This window comes from Macrotis lagotis, chromosome 8 (genome assembly GCF_037893015.1).
Source record: "Macrotis lagotis isolate mMagLag1 chromosome 8, bilby.v1.9.chrom.fasta, whole genome shotgun sequence".
In the NCBI taxonomy this organism is placed as follows: domain Eukaryota; kingdom Metazoa; phylum Chordata; class Mammalia; order Peramelemorphia; family Peramelidae; genus Macrotis; species Macrotis lagotis.
Window position 1 is genome coordinate 58,480,444 of NC_133665.1, and position 18,016 is coordinate 58,498,459.

The 18,016-nt window shown below is 37.0% G+C and overlaps 1 protein-coding gene and 1 non-coding gene across 3 annotated transcripts in view; both read right to left on the reverse strand.

Moving 5' to 3' along the window:
- IFT140 (intraflagellar transport 140) overlaps positions 1 to 18,016 on the reverse strand; it is a 211,361-nt gene that overhangs the window by 135,807 nt on the left and 57,538 nt on the right. For both annotated transcript variants that reach the window (XM_074197165.1, XM_074197166.1), the window contains 5 exons: positions 17,336 to 17,427; positions 16,609 to 16,715; positions 11,465 to 11,613; positions 6,700 to 6,903; positions 6,250 to 6,322 (listed from right to left, as the gene is read on the reverse strand). In XM_074197165.1, coding sequence (XP_074053266.1) covers positions 6,250 to 6,322; positions 6,700 to 6,903; positions 11,465 to 11,613; positions 16,609 to 16,715; positions 17,336 to 17,427 — 625 coding nt within the window. The remainder of the gene's footprint in view (positions 1 to 6,249; positions 6,323 to 6,699; positions 6,904 to 11,464; positions 11,614 to 16,608; positions 16,716 to 17,335; positions 17,428 to 18,016) is intronic.
- On the reverse strand, positions 17,643 to 17,749 carry LOC141496745 (U6 spliceosomal RNA). Its single transcript, XR_012471143.1, has one exon. It is a non-coding gene; the product is annotated as a U6 spliceosomal RNA (small nuclear RNA).

Below are 18,016 nucleotides of genomic sequence, written 5' to 3' on the forward strand. Positions count from 1 at the left end.
GATCTGGCTCTGATGATCAATGTGTTAGTTATGCATTTTGACTTTTTGACATTTAAAAATTAGATAATCATATTAAGACTTCTTCCAAGTCATTCATAAAAATGTGAAATTGAACCAGTATATAAATCTAGATCCTGAGGTTCCTACGTTAGAGCCTTATATACAATTTGGCTTCATCAAAGATTTTTTTTCAATCAATTCTCTGAGACCAAACAGAACAATTTTAATCTCTTTTAAACTTGGCTTGAAGGTAGTTGTAATATCCTCACTAAAACTTTTGTTCAGGCTAACAAACACTAGCAGTTCCTTTAACCAATTTCTAAATATCCTGGTACCCAGTTCTCTCACCATTCTAGCTGCCATTCTCAGGACATGTTTCAAACTGTCCACATAGTTTCTCTGTAGCTACCAGAATGGAATGAACTGTCCTCGGAAAATCATGTCCCATGATTCAATATCAAATAGCATTAGCAGAATATAATTTTAAAAGATGAGTTTTGGTGGTAGTGAGCAAGTTGATTACTGAAAATCCTACAAATGAAATTGGCCATATTTTCTTCTCCTGAGCCTAGATCACTGACAATCTGTAGCACATTTTCAAGATAGATATACGCTAATGGACTAACTCAAATGGATATCTTAGCAATATCAATTTTTCCATCTACTTTTTTTTAACTATGGGAGATTAGTTCAATTATCTTCTAAATGAAATTAGTAAGATTAGACCAAATAAAATGAATATGAAATCATGAAAAAGACTAAATGCTGTTGCAAGGCTTGGTAAAGTATCATCCACGAGAAAAAGGATTTGAAGATCCTTGCTATCAGTAGTTAGGATCTATTTGGATTTGATTTAGAAGATCCTTCATGATACTGTTAAGTACCCTAGGTAAATAAGTTTCCCTGTTTTATTATTTGCATGAATTTTTATGTTATTGATTAGATCAATAAACAAAATTATCCCCATGGTTGAATTTGTCATAGATTCCCCTTATATGATTTGAATAAATATGTTTTTGTTTTTGCAAGGCAGTGGCATTAAGTGGCTTGCCCAAGGTCACATAACAAGATGATTTATTAAGTCTCTGAGTCCAGATTTAAACTCAGGCTCTCCTGAATCCAGGACTGGTGCTCTATCCACTGTGCCACCTAGCTTCCCCCATAGCTATATTTTTAATCTATACTAAGTAACTTGCTTTCTCAATGAGGGAGAGTGGAATGGGAGGAAGGCAGAGAATTTGGATCTCAAGGTTTTGGAAATAAATGATGGCATGTAGCTGGGGGGCAATTTTTAAAATAAAATAAATAACTAAAGAGAATCAATGAAACAAAATCAAAATTTTGGGATATCTGCGACAGGGAATGTCATCTGTATCTTGAGAAAGAATTGAGGACTTTGAACATAGACCAAAGACTATTACCTTTAATTTTTTTAAAAAAATGTTGTCTTATTATGTAATTCTGCTATATCTAATACTATAGGTTTCTTCCTTAAGGATATGATTTCTCTCTCATCATATTCAACTTAGATCAATGCATATTATGGGAAAGACGTAAAGACTAACAATCTGCTTTCTGTGGGGCCTGGGGGAAGGGAAGCAAGATTGGGGGAAAAAATTGGAAACTTAAAATAAATAAATAAAACTTTTCTAAAGGAAAAAAGTAATGAAAAAAAGAAACTCAAGTAACATTCCAAACTATAATTTTCTATTTCCATTCAACGTAACTGTACAAGAGTTCAGTTAACATATTTGTAATTGTGCTACAACAGCTAAAGTTCTGATGGCAATAATATTTTTTTATACAAGTTAAGGCTCATCCCTATAATCAAAAAGGGTCTAATTATAGATTTAATTTATATGTGTGGTTTTGGGTTCTTAAACATGCATTAAATTTAAAAGAGTAAAAAAAAAGAATTGAAAAGATGAAATGCTAAATTTGTATTTAAGAGGAAAGTTGATATTTTCATGTCACCTGCATCTTAAGTAAATCAGATTGATTTCTTTAAAAAAATGTAGGATTTGAAATACAATATTCAGGAAGGCCAAAGGAGCCTGGATTACAACCAAGAATCAATTACCCAGCAAAACTGAGCATAATCTTTCGGGGGGAAAGATAGACAGTCAATGAAATTGAACTTTCAAACTTTTCTGATGAAAAGATCAGAGCTGAACAGAAAATTCTATATTCAAAAACAAGTCTCAAGACACACAGAAAATGAAATGATGAGCAGGTAGATTTCAGAGAGACCTGGAGGGACTTACATGCTGAGTGAATAGAGAGTGAAGAAAGCAGAACCAGGAGAATTTGTGTACAGTGGCAACAACATTGTATGATGATCAACTGTGATAAATTTGGCTCTTCTCAGAAATAAAGTGATCAAAGACAATTCTAAAAGATTTGTGATGAAAATTGCTGTCCACATTCAGGAAGGGAACTACAGAGTCTCAGTGAAGATTGAAACATACTATTTTCACTTTTTTAAATTTATTTTCTCTTTCTTAAATTTTTTGTCTTTTGTTCTGACTCTTCTTTCACAACATGACTAGTTGGAGGGAGACAGAAAATTTTGGAATTCATAATTTTACAAAAATGAATGCTAAAACTATCTTTACATGTAATTGAAAGAAATACAATTAAGATAAAATAAAGACACCTTCTATAAGTTTTTTCAGCATACAAGGAGAGAGTTCCCAAACTCTAAGAATCACTGATCCTTAAAGACTGATGCATGAAAGAGACAAAGAAATAAGGAAACACATGAGGTGATTCAAAGTAAGTAATAAAATTATATTAGGAAAAAATGTCAACCATTTGAAAACCTTATAAGTATACATATGGAAAAGAAGTTGGAATGAGACATAAAGAAATTGTTAATCCATAGCAAAGGGGGTTCTCAGCACTTTGGGTCTTTTTATTGTGATTTAAGCTCTCCAAGAAATGGTGATGATAAGAATTAGTGTCTTGACTTCTGTCTACATTGACAGAAAACTTATGTCTTCATTTCATACTTTATTCTAATTTGCTATTGATTTTTACTTTGAATTTCTGTTGGTATTTTGACTGCTCACAGACTCTATGATTCTGAACTGACTTATGTCTATAACAAATTATTTTCTATCAGTTAAAATATAGTCAATTCTACTTTTTAAAAATCATTTGGTTTTCCCTTTCAACCTTTTCAGAAAGAATGTATTAATTAAAACAAATTAAGGTTCCAACTCATATCTAACAGACTGGCAAAGATGACAAAAGATGAAAATGACAGTTGTGAGAGGAGCCATGAGAGCACAAGAATATTTCTACACTGCTGGTGGTCCTCTGAATTGGTCCAATCATTCTGAAAAAATAATTTGAAACTACAAACTAAAAGACATTAACCTGTGTATTGCCTTTGACCCAACAATAAGACTGGGGGGAGGGAAGCTTGTGTGGATAGCTAGGTGGCACAGAGGATAGAGCACTGACCTTGGAGGACAAGAGTTTGAATTCTGCCTCACACTTGCCACTTACTGGTTGTGTGACCTTGGGCAAGTCACTTAACCCTGACTGCCTTGCATTCAGGGCCATCTCCTATCATCCTGATCATATTTGGCCACTGGACACAGATGACTCTGGAGAAGAAAATGTGGCTGGTGACTTAGCACAGCACCCCCTCACTCAAATCCAGTTCATGTGCTTGTCAAGGCATCATTTCCCTGATCCATGGTCTTCTTCAAGAATGAAGGACAAACCTCATCAGTAATAAGACTGGCAGTATGTATACTCCCAAAGACTTAGAAATTGAGAGATGGGTCTGATATATACACAAAAATATTTACAGCATTATTTTTATTGTTGCAAAATGAATTGGAAACCAAGTAGGTATCTATCAGTTGGAGAACAGCAGAAGTATATGAATGTAATGGGATATTTTTGTTCCACAAGAAATGAAGACTATGCCAAATTCTGAAAAATCTGGCAAAACTTGAACTGATTTAGACCAAGAGAACAATTCACATTGTGACCATGTCAGTGAAAAGGAAAACAGCTTTAAGACTACAAAACTCTCTGATCAGCAAATGACCAAACATGATTTCAGAAGAAAAATGACAGTACATATAACAGCAACCTCTTAAGAAAAAAAGTCATGAACTAGCAGTATAGAATGAGACACAAATTTCCAAAAACAGGTAGTGGGCTGAATTTTTAATTATACTTTAACCAATCCACAAACATTAATTAAGTACTACCAAGTGCTGAGTACTATGCTAATTTCTAGATACACAAAGATAAAAGCAAAGAATACTTGCCCTCAAAGAGCTTAGAGTATAGCTTGAGGAAAACATGTAGAAGAAATTCCTTACAGCAATGCAAGTCAGCACCTTCAGTTGTTGCATAGAGCTGCTTTGAGTCTTGAGAGTGAGATGCTGAGAGACTTCCTAGAGCGGGAGATGGTCCCTGAAGCCAGTTCTTCTTTGCTCTCAGGTTAGCCCTCTATCTACTACATCAAACTGCTTCTCAACCTATACTTAGATAGGTATGTTTGGATGTATGGCAAGGAAGCACTAGGACACCTTACCTTCTTTCTGTTCCCTTATCCCCATCCTTGCCCAATTCCAATGTAATCCAAGTCTGTATTCTTTGAAATTGCCATACAATTGTGAACAAATTTCCTGTCATTCTGTATTGCTTTCTTTTACTCTCCCTTCCATCTACTAGTTCTCAAAGAGAACTGCCTCTGCTGAGCCAGTCTTTTTCTCCAGGTCTTCATTCTTTTTTTGCTAATCAAGTAGCATTTATTTCAACATTCATTTTTATGAAATTTTTTTCCCTCTTTCCTTCCCTACCCCATTCCTATGACCCCAAGCAATCTGCTATAGGCTATACATGCACAGTAATGCTAAACATATTTTCATATTAGTCATGTTGTAAAAGAAGAATCAGAGCAAGAGAGAATCAGGGCTGGAGGGACAAATCACGAGAAAGAAAAAACAAATAAAACAAATAAAAAAGTGAAAATACCATACTTTGATCCACATTCAGACTGAATAATTCTTTCTTTTGTTGTGGATGGAATTTTTCTGGGCACTGTTTCTAGCAAAGACTATCCCTTTCCTCCCATCTCATACTATGGGTATTTAGAGTCAGGTCATCCCCATAGCCACTTCTAGAACCTCCCATTACTAACTTTACCCTCCTTTCTCAAAGAGTTTAGCACCTGGCTTATCTTCCTTTCCTCCTCAACTTCTAGCCTTTTATTAAGGAAATTCAACAACTAGGCTGATGCTTTTCCAAATTCTCTAACTTCACTATTTTTCTCAGTCTTCTTAAATCTCAAAATCTATTGCTTCATTCTACCTCAGCCACTCATGAGTATATTGATATTCTGGATTTCACCATGACCCACAAGAGTTCTACTTTCTTAACAAAAAACTGATATTCCTCGCTATGTGACCATTATTTCCTATCATTTAATCTCTCCCTGGGTCATCCCCCTAAATATTTTACTTGCCCCCACTGTGACCTCTAACCCTTCCATCACTCAGAACCTTCTCTGGGCTTAACTCTGGTCTTTTCTCTGGATTTAACTTTGGTCTCTTCTTTTTCAAATCTTGTCCAAGAGTTAGCCAAGTCAACTTTTTATTGTCCTGTACTATGTTTTTTGCAAGGTAATGGGATTAAGTGACTTGCACAAGATAATTATTAAGCATCTGAGGTCACATTTGAACTTAGGTTCTCCTGACTCCAGGACCAGTGTTTTATCCACTGTGCCACCTAGCTGCCCGTCCTGTATTCTTGAAGTCCTTACTCCTTTGTCCTATCATTGATTTCCTGGCAAACCTGGATTATAGTTACCATCTGCCCCCTCCAATCACAAGCTGCTGAATGAAACCAGATGGAATCAAAACCATTTTGACTGGGTACATTATATCTTTATGTTAACTAACTTCAACTGGCCCCTTTTTACAGTGAAGTGATATTCTTTGATTCCCTCTCACTCTTCACAGAAATTATTCCAAGCCTTCTTTCTCTTTTTAAGCCTCTCTCTCCCCCACCCCATCTCAGCTAAGATCTTTGCTTTACTTTACCAAAAAAATTTAGGACATTTGATGTGAACTTTTTATTTCCACTTTTCCCTAATATCAAACCCTGCTCTCTTCTCATGTAGAGATCATCTTGCAAGTTACACTCCCATCTAAACTTTGTCAGAAAGGTAAAATAATTGGCTTGGAACTTTACTCATTTTTGAAAAGAAATTCACTTTACCTGCATTTCGTAATGCAGCTCCAGAGGGTTCAAAGATAGCAACCTGCTTCCCATTCCAGACTGCAACAGCATCCTGAAAAGGAGTAGAATTAAAGGAAAATCCTTTTAAAAGTGAGATTCTGTCCTTATGTTGGAATTTTTTTTCTCTTTTTTTAATTTGGTAATTTCTTTCCATTCTTTGTCTTTTTTCTTTGTGTGTCCTCTAAGAGCAAAGACTAAACCTGCATTTAGATTAATCAAAATAAGCTCCATCTTTCTAATGTTATTTCCAGTGTAGAAATGATAAATTTGTTATGTATCTATGAAAAGATGCTCCTGGAGGTGCAGGAAGAGCAGGGGAGATCCTAAGAGTAGAGTCGGGGAATAGCTGTTTGGGATTGTAACTCCAAGTGAGAATCTCCTCTAAACTGGACGCGTTTAACCACTTCCAGGTGCAGGGTCACTCGTTACCTTGGTGACAAAGGTTCCGCTGATGTGCATCTCTGTGCGTAGGCTGAACGTCATTGCTGTGAAGAAGAAAGTCACGTTCAGCAGGTTTGGGGACACCTGGACCACAGCCACCTGTTGGTGGAAGTGTGATGACATCGCCTGCTCACTGAGGATGATCACGGAGCTGATGTTGTTCACAGCCAGGAGATTCTTCCTGGAGCCCCACTACATTTAACACAATGAAGAGGGGAGAGAGAGAGAGAGAGAGAGAGAGAGAGAGAGAGAGAGAGAGAGAGAGAGAGAGAGAGAGAGAGAGAGAGAGGAAGGGGAACATGCTCCATGAAGAACAACCAGAGCTAATTAATAATTTTCTAGGGATTAGAAAAACAAGATTTGCTGGCTGACTGACATTTACACCAGACTTGGGCTTACCAAGCAGTGATAAAGGGATTGCTTTGGCTTCCATAAAGGAAACTAGCATTTTTAGCAATTGCTACTTTGTGTTGGAAATCAGACAAAGTACTTTACTAATCTCAGTTTATTCAATCTTCATCACAACCCTACTAGGGGGTGGCTAGGTGGCGTAGTGGATAAAGCACCTGGCCTTGGAGTCAGGAGTACCTAGGTTCAAATCTGGTCTCAGACACTTAATAATTACCTAGCTGTGTGGCCTTGGGCAAGCCACTTAACCCCATTTGCCTTGCAAACCCCCCCAAAAAAAAAACCCCTACTAGGTAGATACTATCTTTATTCCCATTTTTACAGGAAAGGAGATTGAGGTAAATAGAGCTAAAATGACTTGCCCAAGGTCATGCAGCTAGTGAGTAATGAAATAAGTTTGAACTTAGGTCATACTAACTCCAATGCTTTCTCCATTGCACCATTTAGTTGCCTCGAAAACTGAGAAGGCCTATTACTGTAAAAACGATCACTCTCAATATAATGTATAACACTCACTATAATCTGACGTCTCCTCCAATGTGGCAACAGAGAATACAAAGAATTTAGACTAAGCATCTTCCCTACTGTTCATCACCAGTATTCTTTTGAGTTTATGGTTAGTAGAAATTGAAAAACGACTACTTCTAAGCTCAAAAACTATACCAAAATAAGATAAGCTTTTATGTCTAAACATAATTATCTCAGAAGTAATCCCTTTAATTGATAACTGTAACTATATTGCCCTTGTATCAGCTTATATACAAGTTATAAAATACACATTTGTGATCCTAGGAAAGTAGCCACATGGTAGACAAATGACTAGGCAAACTATGTATTCTTTTTTTGGTAAGGCAATGGGATTAAGAGACATGCCCAAGGCCCCATAGCTATATAAGTATTAAGTGTCTGAGGTCTAATTTGAACTCAGGTCCTCCTGAGTGCTCTATCCACTGTGCCACCTAGCAGCCCCTACGTATTCTTTAAAAAAATAAAACAACTTTAAAATGTTTCTTAAAATTTAGATCTATAGGAGGCAGCTAGGTGGTGCAGGGGACAGAACACCGGAGGAGTACCTGAGCTCAAATCTGACCTCAGACACTTAAGAATTACCTAGCTGTGTGGCCTTGGACAAACAACTTAACCCCATTGCCTTGCAAAAAACTAAAAAAAAAAGAAACAACTAAAAAAAATTTAGATCCATAACACTATGAATATATATGTAAATGAATCATTTTTCATAAAAATCACATATTTGATATATAATATTCAGATTTTGTACAAAAACTACACTGTCGATGAAAAGTTCCTTTATGGACAACTAGGTCACATTTGAACTTAGGTTCTCCTGACTCCAGGACCAGTTGTCCCCACTGCCCAGCAAAAAAACAACCAAAAAAAGTTCCTTTGTTTGATCTCCTAAAAATAGGTCACAGATGCCTGTAACAATCCTAAGCACATGCTAACAGGTAAATGAATGCTAGAGTTCTGCTTTCCAAATATGTCATAAATAATAGTATTGATATATACATATAACAACTGAATAGTTCAAGATTCACAAAATTATAAAGGAAATCAATTGTGCTGAAATTCAGTTGTTAGAATATATGTGCATGTATATATACAAACATACACATATATATGCATATATATAAAATATATTAAGTTCAGTTGCACAGGTTAAGAATCCTTAATTTGAGAGGCGGCTAGGTGGTACAGTGGAGAAAACACTGGCCCTGGAGTCAGGAGTACCTGGGTTCAAATCCTGTCTCAGACACTTAATAATTACCTAGCTGTGTGGCCTTGGGCAAGCCACTTAACTCCATTTGCCTTGCAAAAACCTTAAAAAAAAAAGAATCCTTAATTTAAGATTACTACCACTAATTGTCTAACAGACTGTGTTCCAAACAATGGTAGGAATCAAATGGAAATTTGGGAAATACAGCTTTAATCATAGGTGTTCAAGTGCCTAACAAACCCTTGGATAGTATCAAAACATTTTCCCTGTTGTCAGTAGTTCATATGAAAGAATCTTTTCATACACTATCATCTTTGATTCACAATTCATTGAGACATCATGATATTTCATCAATATTATAGAAAATTAAGACAGATCAAGAGGTTAAAAAATGGGAACAAATGTCTATGGTTTTGAGTTACTTGCAATATGATTAAATTTTAAACTCTTGGCTTAAATGCTTTTCAATTTTAAAATAAAAAACACCTTGAGAGACATTGTTTTTTAAAATTTCTTTCTTTAGAAATGAATTAGTCTCTTGTTATGATTCAAATAATTATTAGAAATCAATTGACATAAAATATCTTTTCTCTATTCCACCTTAACTACACAAAGATGGTAGTACCATTGATCTTGACATTACCCACAAGTGTTCTCCTTCAAGATGATGGAATCTGTAATTCTTTGTATGTGATCATCATCCATTATCATACCAATTATCATTTTGCCTTAAAATCAATCACTGTAATCTTCATCCTCACTCTCCAGTCTCTTCCTCCCTAAGTTCTCTACCAGGCCATCACCCTTCCACTGGCTATATTCTTCTTCCTTGTCCATCTTGTTTATATTTCTTTTTAAAAAAAATTTTTTTTACTTAAGGCAATGGGATTAAGTGACTTGCCCAAGCTCAATTCCTGGGCCAAATTTGAACTCAGTTCCTCCTAACTCCAGGGCCAGTGCTTTATCCACTGCACAACTTGGCTGCCACTTTTCTTTTTCATCTTGATTCCCTATTCTACATTATACTCTTGAGTTCTTTGTCTCTTTATTTTACAATCAGTTTTACTCTGGCAAGTCCCAGACTAGGATTAGTCCCATTACTTGCTGCCTTTGTTTCTATTCATGATCTGCTGAGTGAAGCTGGAGAAAACTCATAAAACTGTGTTGACAGTATCCACTACAAATTTATGTTACATAATATCAAATGGGCCCTACCTGTGGCAAGGCAATCTTTTTACATTTCTGCAATCAATTCATAACCAAAGTGACTTTTCCAGACCTTTTCATCTCTCTTTAAACATGCCATGGCTCTGGCTTACCCCACCTCTTCAGTGACCTCCATATTTTACTGAAAAAATTATGGACCACAAGCTACTACTCTGTCCTCCTCATCTCATGTCACTCAGATGCCTTCTGCTATTATTTGTACTATCACTCTTGTCTCATATGAAGAAGTATCTTTCTCCTTCCTGGACAGTGGTTTCATTTTGGTCCTCTTTGACAATGAAGGACAACCTGCACAGCTACTCATCCATTTGTAGTCTCATGACCTGATCTTGCTTTCCCTGAATAAGAAACACCACCTCCCAACTGTGCATTTTAATTTGATTTTGTCCTGTGTCTAAAATTCTCTCCCTCCTTGTTTCCATCACTTGCTTTTTTTGGCTTCCTTAGGTCTTAACTAAATTCCCACCTTCTTCAAGCCTTTTCAAGTTTCTCTTTTTTTTAAGATTTTTGCAAGGCAAATGGGGTTAAGTAGCTTGCCCATGGCCACACAGCTAAGAGTCTGAGACCGGATTTAAACCCAGGTACTCCTGACTCCAAGGCCGGTGCTTTATCCACTATGCAACCTAGCTGCCCCTCAAGTTTCTCTCTCTCTTTTTTTTTTGGTTTTTGCAAGGCAATGGGGTTAAGTGACTTGCCCAAGGTCACACAGCTAGGCAATTATTAAGTGTTCAAGTCCAGATTTGAACTCAGGTACTCCTGACTCCAGAGCCAGTACACTGCACCACCTAGCTATCCCCCAAGTTTCTCTTAATACTAGTACCTTCCATCTGAGTTTATCTTCAATTTATACAGTGTACATCTTGTATCTACATAGTTATTTGCTTGTTATTGCCACCCTTAGCCTGAGAAATCTTTGAAGGCAGGGATCGTCTTTTGCCTTTCTTTGTACCTCCAGTGATGAACACAGTACCTGGCCCAAAGTAGGTGCTTAATAAATGTTTGTTGACTTAACTAATAGCATCATGGACCAGGTTGCCCCTTAATCATAATTCTGAATTTTCATTTCAATTGGCAAACAATCTCCAGAACTGAGGTTATTTTGTTAGTTTCTAAAAAAAAAAAAAGTAGAACATCATGTTTTGAAATGGGGGGGTGGAGATAGAGGATTGATAGGATATAGAACATATTTTTGAAAGGAAGAGCTATCACCATTTAGGCTTCTGACTGATTAAAAATTTTACAGAATAATTTGCATAGGAATTATTAGCTGTGAAATTAAAATTTAATTTATTTTCAAGGAGTTATGTTTTTAAACTGGATAGCCTAAAAAAAAAGATATACTCTATCTGAAATACATAGACTAAAAATAGATATTTCAGTGACCTTTAGTTGAGTGATATTCCCTTCCAGTTCAGTTGGGGTTTGCAGAGTCCACTTGTCCTTGCCTTCTAGGACCTGAAAGTTCTGGTTACCCATTTGTACTTTCTTCCACATAGCAACTTGCCCTTTATTGGTACCTGCTGCCAGAAGACCTATGGTTAAAAAAAATGTTGGTTTAAAAAAAATCACAAGGAAAGAAGTAAACAAGAATTGAAGGGGAAGTCAAGAATGCTTGAGATTTTACTTATTGATCCCATGAGATTGTTGCAAAAATGACATACAGTTTTCAGCTAGTATTAGCAGTCCTAATTTTGTCACCAGCTGGTTTTGGGCCCTAAGCAAGTCATTTTCCCTCTTTGGACTTCAGTTCTCTTATCTGTGAAATGAGGAGGTTGAACCAGATTATCTTTAATATTGCTTATAATGAAACTTGTTCCCCAATAAACTCCAAAAGCCATTAAATGATGGCTCTAGCCAAAATTTAGAGGGGGCAGAACCCACAGAAAGACTGAGTGATACATTTTCCCAGTCCAAGATAACTCAGAAGTTCTGCAAGAAAGGTATGTTTCACCAGGACCAGGGGTTGTGAAAAAGCCCTGGCCTCAGCTCAGCACTGCCCAACCCAGCCCAGACCAGGGATCACCAGGAACAGCTTGAAGGGGCAGGAATCTGTAGAAACCAGCCTGCACCTCCAGAGCACAGCCCACAGATCATAAGGGGGTTGGTTGGGAGAGACGGCAGAAATCTCTCTGCTCTCCCTGGGGCAGGGCTCTGCTGTTTGCCCTCAGTCAGATACAGGTTGCAGTTTGGCCTTCCATACTAAGATAGCAGGGCTCCTCCTCACAGCTCCAGGGCACAGGGAAGTACCTATGGTCATCTACATATCAAAGCACAGGCAAGAGAGCCTAAGACCTTGAAGAAATAAAGGTCCCAGTGGGGTGTCCTAAAAAAAAAAACCCAAAGCAGGTGTCCCAATAATACTCAAAAACTCAGGAAGCACCCCCAAATCAGGCACAGGCTGGGGAAATGAGTAAATAGAGAAAAAAAGAGGAACACCACTGAGAAATTCTTTGTCTATGATCCCAAGAAGGATCAAAATACTCAATCTGAAGATGAGGAAGTACTCCTGCATCTAAAGACTCCAAAAAAAAAAAACCAACCAGAAGTTGGGCTCAAGCTATGATAGAGCTCAAAAAAAATTTTGAAAATCAAGATCAAGTAAGGGAGATAGAAGAAAATTGGGAAAAGAAATGAGAGAGATGCAGGAAAAACATGAAAAAGAAGTCAGTAAATTAGTCAAGGAGATCCAAAAAAATGCTGAAGAAAATAACATGTTAAAAACCAGCATAAGGGGTGGCTAGGTGGCGTAGTGGATAAAGCACCGGCCTTGGAGTCAGGAGTACCTGGGTTCAAATCCAGTCTCAGACACTTAATAATTACCTAGCTGTGTGGCCTTGGGCAAGTCACTTGACCCCATCTGCCTTGCAAAAAAAAAAACAGCATAGGTCAAATGGATAAAACAGTTCAAAAAGTTATGGAGGAGAATAATGCTTAAAAAACAGAATTGGCTAGATGGAAAAGGAGATAAGAAAGCTCTCTGAGGAAAACAAATCTTTCAGATGTAGAATGGAGCTAAAGGAAGCTGATGATTTTATGAGAAGTCAAGATACAATATTTCAACAACAAAAGAATGAAAAATTAGAAGAAATAGTGAAACATCTCATTGAAAAAAACAACTGATCTGAAAAACAGATTCAGGAAAGAAAATTTAAAAAATTATTGGGATACCTGAAAATCATGATCAGGAAAAGAGCCTTGACATCATTTTTAAAGAAATCCTACAGGAAAATTGCCCTGATATCCTAGAAGCAAAGGGCAAAGTAGAAATTGAGAGAATTCATCAATCTACCCTGGAAAGAGATAAAAAAAAAAACCCCAACCCCGAGGAATACTATAGCCAAGTTCTAGAACTCCCAAGTCAAAGAGAAAATATTACAAGCAGCCAGAAGGACACAATTCAAATATAGTGGAGCTGCAGTCAGGATCACACAGGACTTAGCAGCAACTACATTAAGGGCTCATAAAGCTTGGAATATAATATTCTAGAAGGTAAAAGAGCTCGAAATGCAACTGAAAATCAACTACTCAGCAAAAGTGAACATTCTCTTCCAGGGGGTGGACTTTCAATGAACCATGAGAATGTCAATTGTTCTTGTTGAACCAACCAGAGCTGAACAGAAAGTTTGATCTTCAAATACAGGACTCAGGTGAAGCATAGAGAGTGAAGGAGAAAAATAAAATATGAGGGACTTAATGATGATGAACTGCATGTATTCCTGCATAGAAAAATGATACTGATAATACTCATATGAAACTTCTCATTTAATAAAGCAGGTAGAAGGAGCTTTTATAGGTGAAGCACAGGAGAAAGCTGAATTTGAAGATATAATATACTGTAAAAATGGAGTCAATGGCTAAAAGGGAAATGTAATGGGAGTAAGAGAAAGGAGAGGTGGAATAGGCTAAGATATTTCATATAATGAGATTTTTTATTATTGCAATGAGCTATTGCAATGATATAGAAGGAGGGAAGGCAAGGGGGAATGAGGGAACCTTCACTCTCATCAGAGGTGGCTTGGGGAGAAAACAGCATATATCTACTCAATGGGGTATAGACATCTAGAGTAAAAAAGGAGAGAAAGGGAACAGGGGAAGGGGGGGATGTGAGTGATGGAGGAGAGGGTGGACCATGGGGGAGAGTGGTCAGATATAACACATTTTCTTTTTAACTTCTTGCAAGGGGCTGGGATTGGATAACCTGTACAGGACCACAGGGCCAGGTGGTTGCTGGGTCTTAGGGGTGGTATGTAGGCTCAGGGTCTTTTGGCTCTGCTGCACAATTCAGCTACTCTAGAGCACATTTAAGAAGAGGACAGACATCAAAACTGTTTGGTACTGGCTAAGAAAAAGAGTAGTGGACCAGTGGAATAGACTAGGTGAAAAAGCAGGAGACGATTATAGTAATCTGCTGTTTGATAAACCCAAAGAGTCTAGCCACTGGGATAAAAACTCCCTCTTTGATAAAAACTGCTAGGATAATTGGAAGTTAGTATGGAAGAAACTTAGATTGGACCAACACCTAACACCCTTTACCAAGATAAGATCCAAATGGTTACAGGACTTAGACATAAAAAACAATACTATAAGCAAATTAGAAGATCAAGGACTAGTCTACCTGTCAGATCTATGGAAAGGGGAGCAGTTTATGACTAAGGAAGAGCTGGAGAACATCACCAAAAAGCAATTAGATGATTTAGATTACATTAAATTAAAAAGCTTTTGCACAGATAAAACCACTGTAACCAAGATCAAAAGAAATGTAGTAAATTGGGAAACAATCTTTACAACTAATGATTCTGACAAAGGACTCATTTCTAAACTATACAGAGAAGTGAGTTATATTTTTAAAACCAAAAGCCATTCCCCAATTGACAAATGGTCAAAGGATATGCAAAGGCAATTTACAGATGAGGAGATCAAAGCAATCCATAGCCATATGAAAAATTGCTTTAAATCATTAATTATTAGCGAAATGCAAATTAAAGCTTCCCTGAGGTACCACCTCATACCTCTCAGATTGGCCAATATGACCAGAAAGGATAATGATCATTGTTGGAAGGGTTGTGGGAAATCTGGGACACTATTACACTGTTGGTGGAGCTGTGAACTCATCCAACCTTTCTGGAGAGCTATTTGGAACTACACCCAAAGGGCAACAAAAATGTACATACCCTTTGACCCAACAATACCACTACTAGGTCTATACCCTGAAGAGATGATGAAAAATGCTAACAGCATCACTTGTACAAAAATATTTATAGCAGCCCTGTTTGTGGTGGCAAAGAAGTGGAAATTGAGTGAATGTCCTTCAGTGGGGGAATGGGTTAGCAAACTGTGGTATATTTATGTCATGGAACACTATTGTTCTATTACAAACCAGGAGGGATGGGATTTCAAGGAAGCCTGGAGGGATTTGCATGAACTGATGCTGAGTGAGATGAGCAGAACCAGAAAAACACTGTATACCCTAACAGCAACATGGGGTGATGTTCAACCTTGAAGGACTCGCTCATTCCATCAGTGCAACAATCAGGAATAATTTTGGGCTGTCTGCAAAGGAGAGTGCCATCTGTATCCAGATAAAGAGCTGTGGAGTTTGAACAAAGTTCAAGGACTATTCCCTTTAATTTAGAAAAAAAAAACATATACCTTATTGTACGATCTTGTTACCTCTTAGACTTCTTGTCTCTTCCTTAAGGATATGATTTCTCTCATCACACTCAATTTGGATCAATGTACAACATGGAAACAAAGTAAAGACTAAAAGATTGCTTTCCATGGGGGTGGGGTGGGGATAGGGAAGTAAGATTGGGGGGAAAATTGTAAAACTCAAATAATATCTTTAATAAAAAACATATAAAAAGAAAGAAGAGGGACAGAATGAAAGGAGAGAGAAAATATAGTATATGGTAGTGGGGAGGTATGAATGGAGGGAGTTCGATCAGCAATGGCAACAGTGGAAAAATATGGAAGTAGCTTTTGTGATGGATTTATCATAAAGAATGTGATCCACCCACGACAGAGCTGGTGTTGTTGGAACACAGACTGAAGGACATTTTTAAAAATTTTTTTAAATTTTTATTTTTTCACTTTACTTTATTGCTCATGAGGGTCTATATTTTTTGGGGGAGGGGATATTATGTTTACTCTTAAAGAAGAATATTTTAGTAATGTATAAAAATATCATTTGTACAAAAATAATATATATATAAATAAAATAAAATCCACATGTAAATTATGATTTATTGATGCATAGTTCACCTTTCTTTCCTTCTTAAGAGGAAAGCAATGACAGTAGAATCATGTCATTATATAAATTAAATTTTTATTAAACAGAGTTTTTGACATCCCATTCTTTGACATGCTGGGTCCCAGGATTTACTTTCCTGAGTCTGACTGGACTTTAGTAATGGGATTAGCTTTAACTATGTTAGATACTCCTTAAAAATCTCCAGCTTTTCATTGATTATAATATATAAGGATAAGTCAACTAGTCTCTCTCTTTTATGAAAAGCAAAAATTCTCACCTTTTGCCTTGCAGTAGGATACACAATTTATGTTTATCCCTGTCTCAAAACCAAACTTCTCCTCTGGACCAAGCACATAATTCTCTCCTCGTTCCAAGTCCCACAATCTGAGTATTAAGAAGAAACCACTGTTGAAATTAAGCAAACCTTGTTGATGACAGAGTCCTCAACTTTAGATTGCTTGCTCTTGTCCCAGCTCTCTGGTGGAGGACTTTGCCCAAGGCCCTTTCTCCTGAGGGAGGGCCCTGACAGCAGCTGCCATTTCTTCAGGCACCCAGCGATGCACCTCTCTTCCTTGCTAGCCTAGTGCATCTTCTAGCCTGACAATCGGACTCCCCACCAGCCCATCCTTCCACCCAGCCTCAGTCCTGTTCCCTTTCATATTTTGTCTACCCTGATTAAAATGCAGGGTCCGTGAAAGTCAGATCCTTCTTGTTTTTGTGTATTTATAGTCTCACCATTTAGCACAGCATGGGTGATATAGTGAGAAATTAATAAATGCTTTTTCTATTTCAAGGAATTCTCCTTCAGTTGGGTTGAGTTGGTTTTATATCAATGAACTCATAGGGAAAATCTTCAAATTAAAAGAAAAAAAATCATATTTTAGAAGCTTCCTTATTAAATGAAAATATAAGCTTTTATTCCTATTTTATATCCATAAAGGAAGTAAACAAGAATAAAAAGGATCTTCCCTGAAAGAAAATTCACCAGAAGCTAAAGGTCTTACCTGAGGACTGCTTCTCCAATGGCTGTAATGAGAAGACTACCTTCAATCAAAATGATGTCTGCACTGTGACCTGTTTTTCCACTCAATTTGACCTGTATACACAGAATCAACAATAAGCAGGAAACACATTACTCATCAATAAGAGAGGCTAGTTTGCATAAAGGCTAAAATGCTTTCTTTTCCAAACTGAATATATGTATATATTTTTACATGTGTGCTTGTGTCTATATATGTGTGTGTGTATATAGCAATATCAGAAAACTGATAGTTACAGGAATTGATTTTGTTGAGTGCACAGTGGGATTAAGCAAATGACTTTCCCTTCATGAATTTGCGTGTCATCCTTGCGCAGGGGCCATGCTAATCTTCTCTGTATCGTTCCAATTGTAGTATATGTGCTGCGGAAGCAAGCACAAGCAAATGACTTTCAAACACGTCCAGCTCCCAACAAATTTAACAAATCTAAATTGACATCCTTCCTTGAACTCAAATGCAAACAGAAAACCCTACTGGATTACAAAACCATTCAAATTCAAAACTATACTCTTGATCAGACCATCTTAAAACATTTTTTTGGCGATGTGGGCCCCTTTGGACCATAGTAAAACCTTTAGATTCCTTCTCAGAATGATGTTTTTAACAATTAATAAAATTTATAGGACACCCCGAAATCAGTTATAT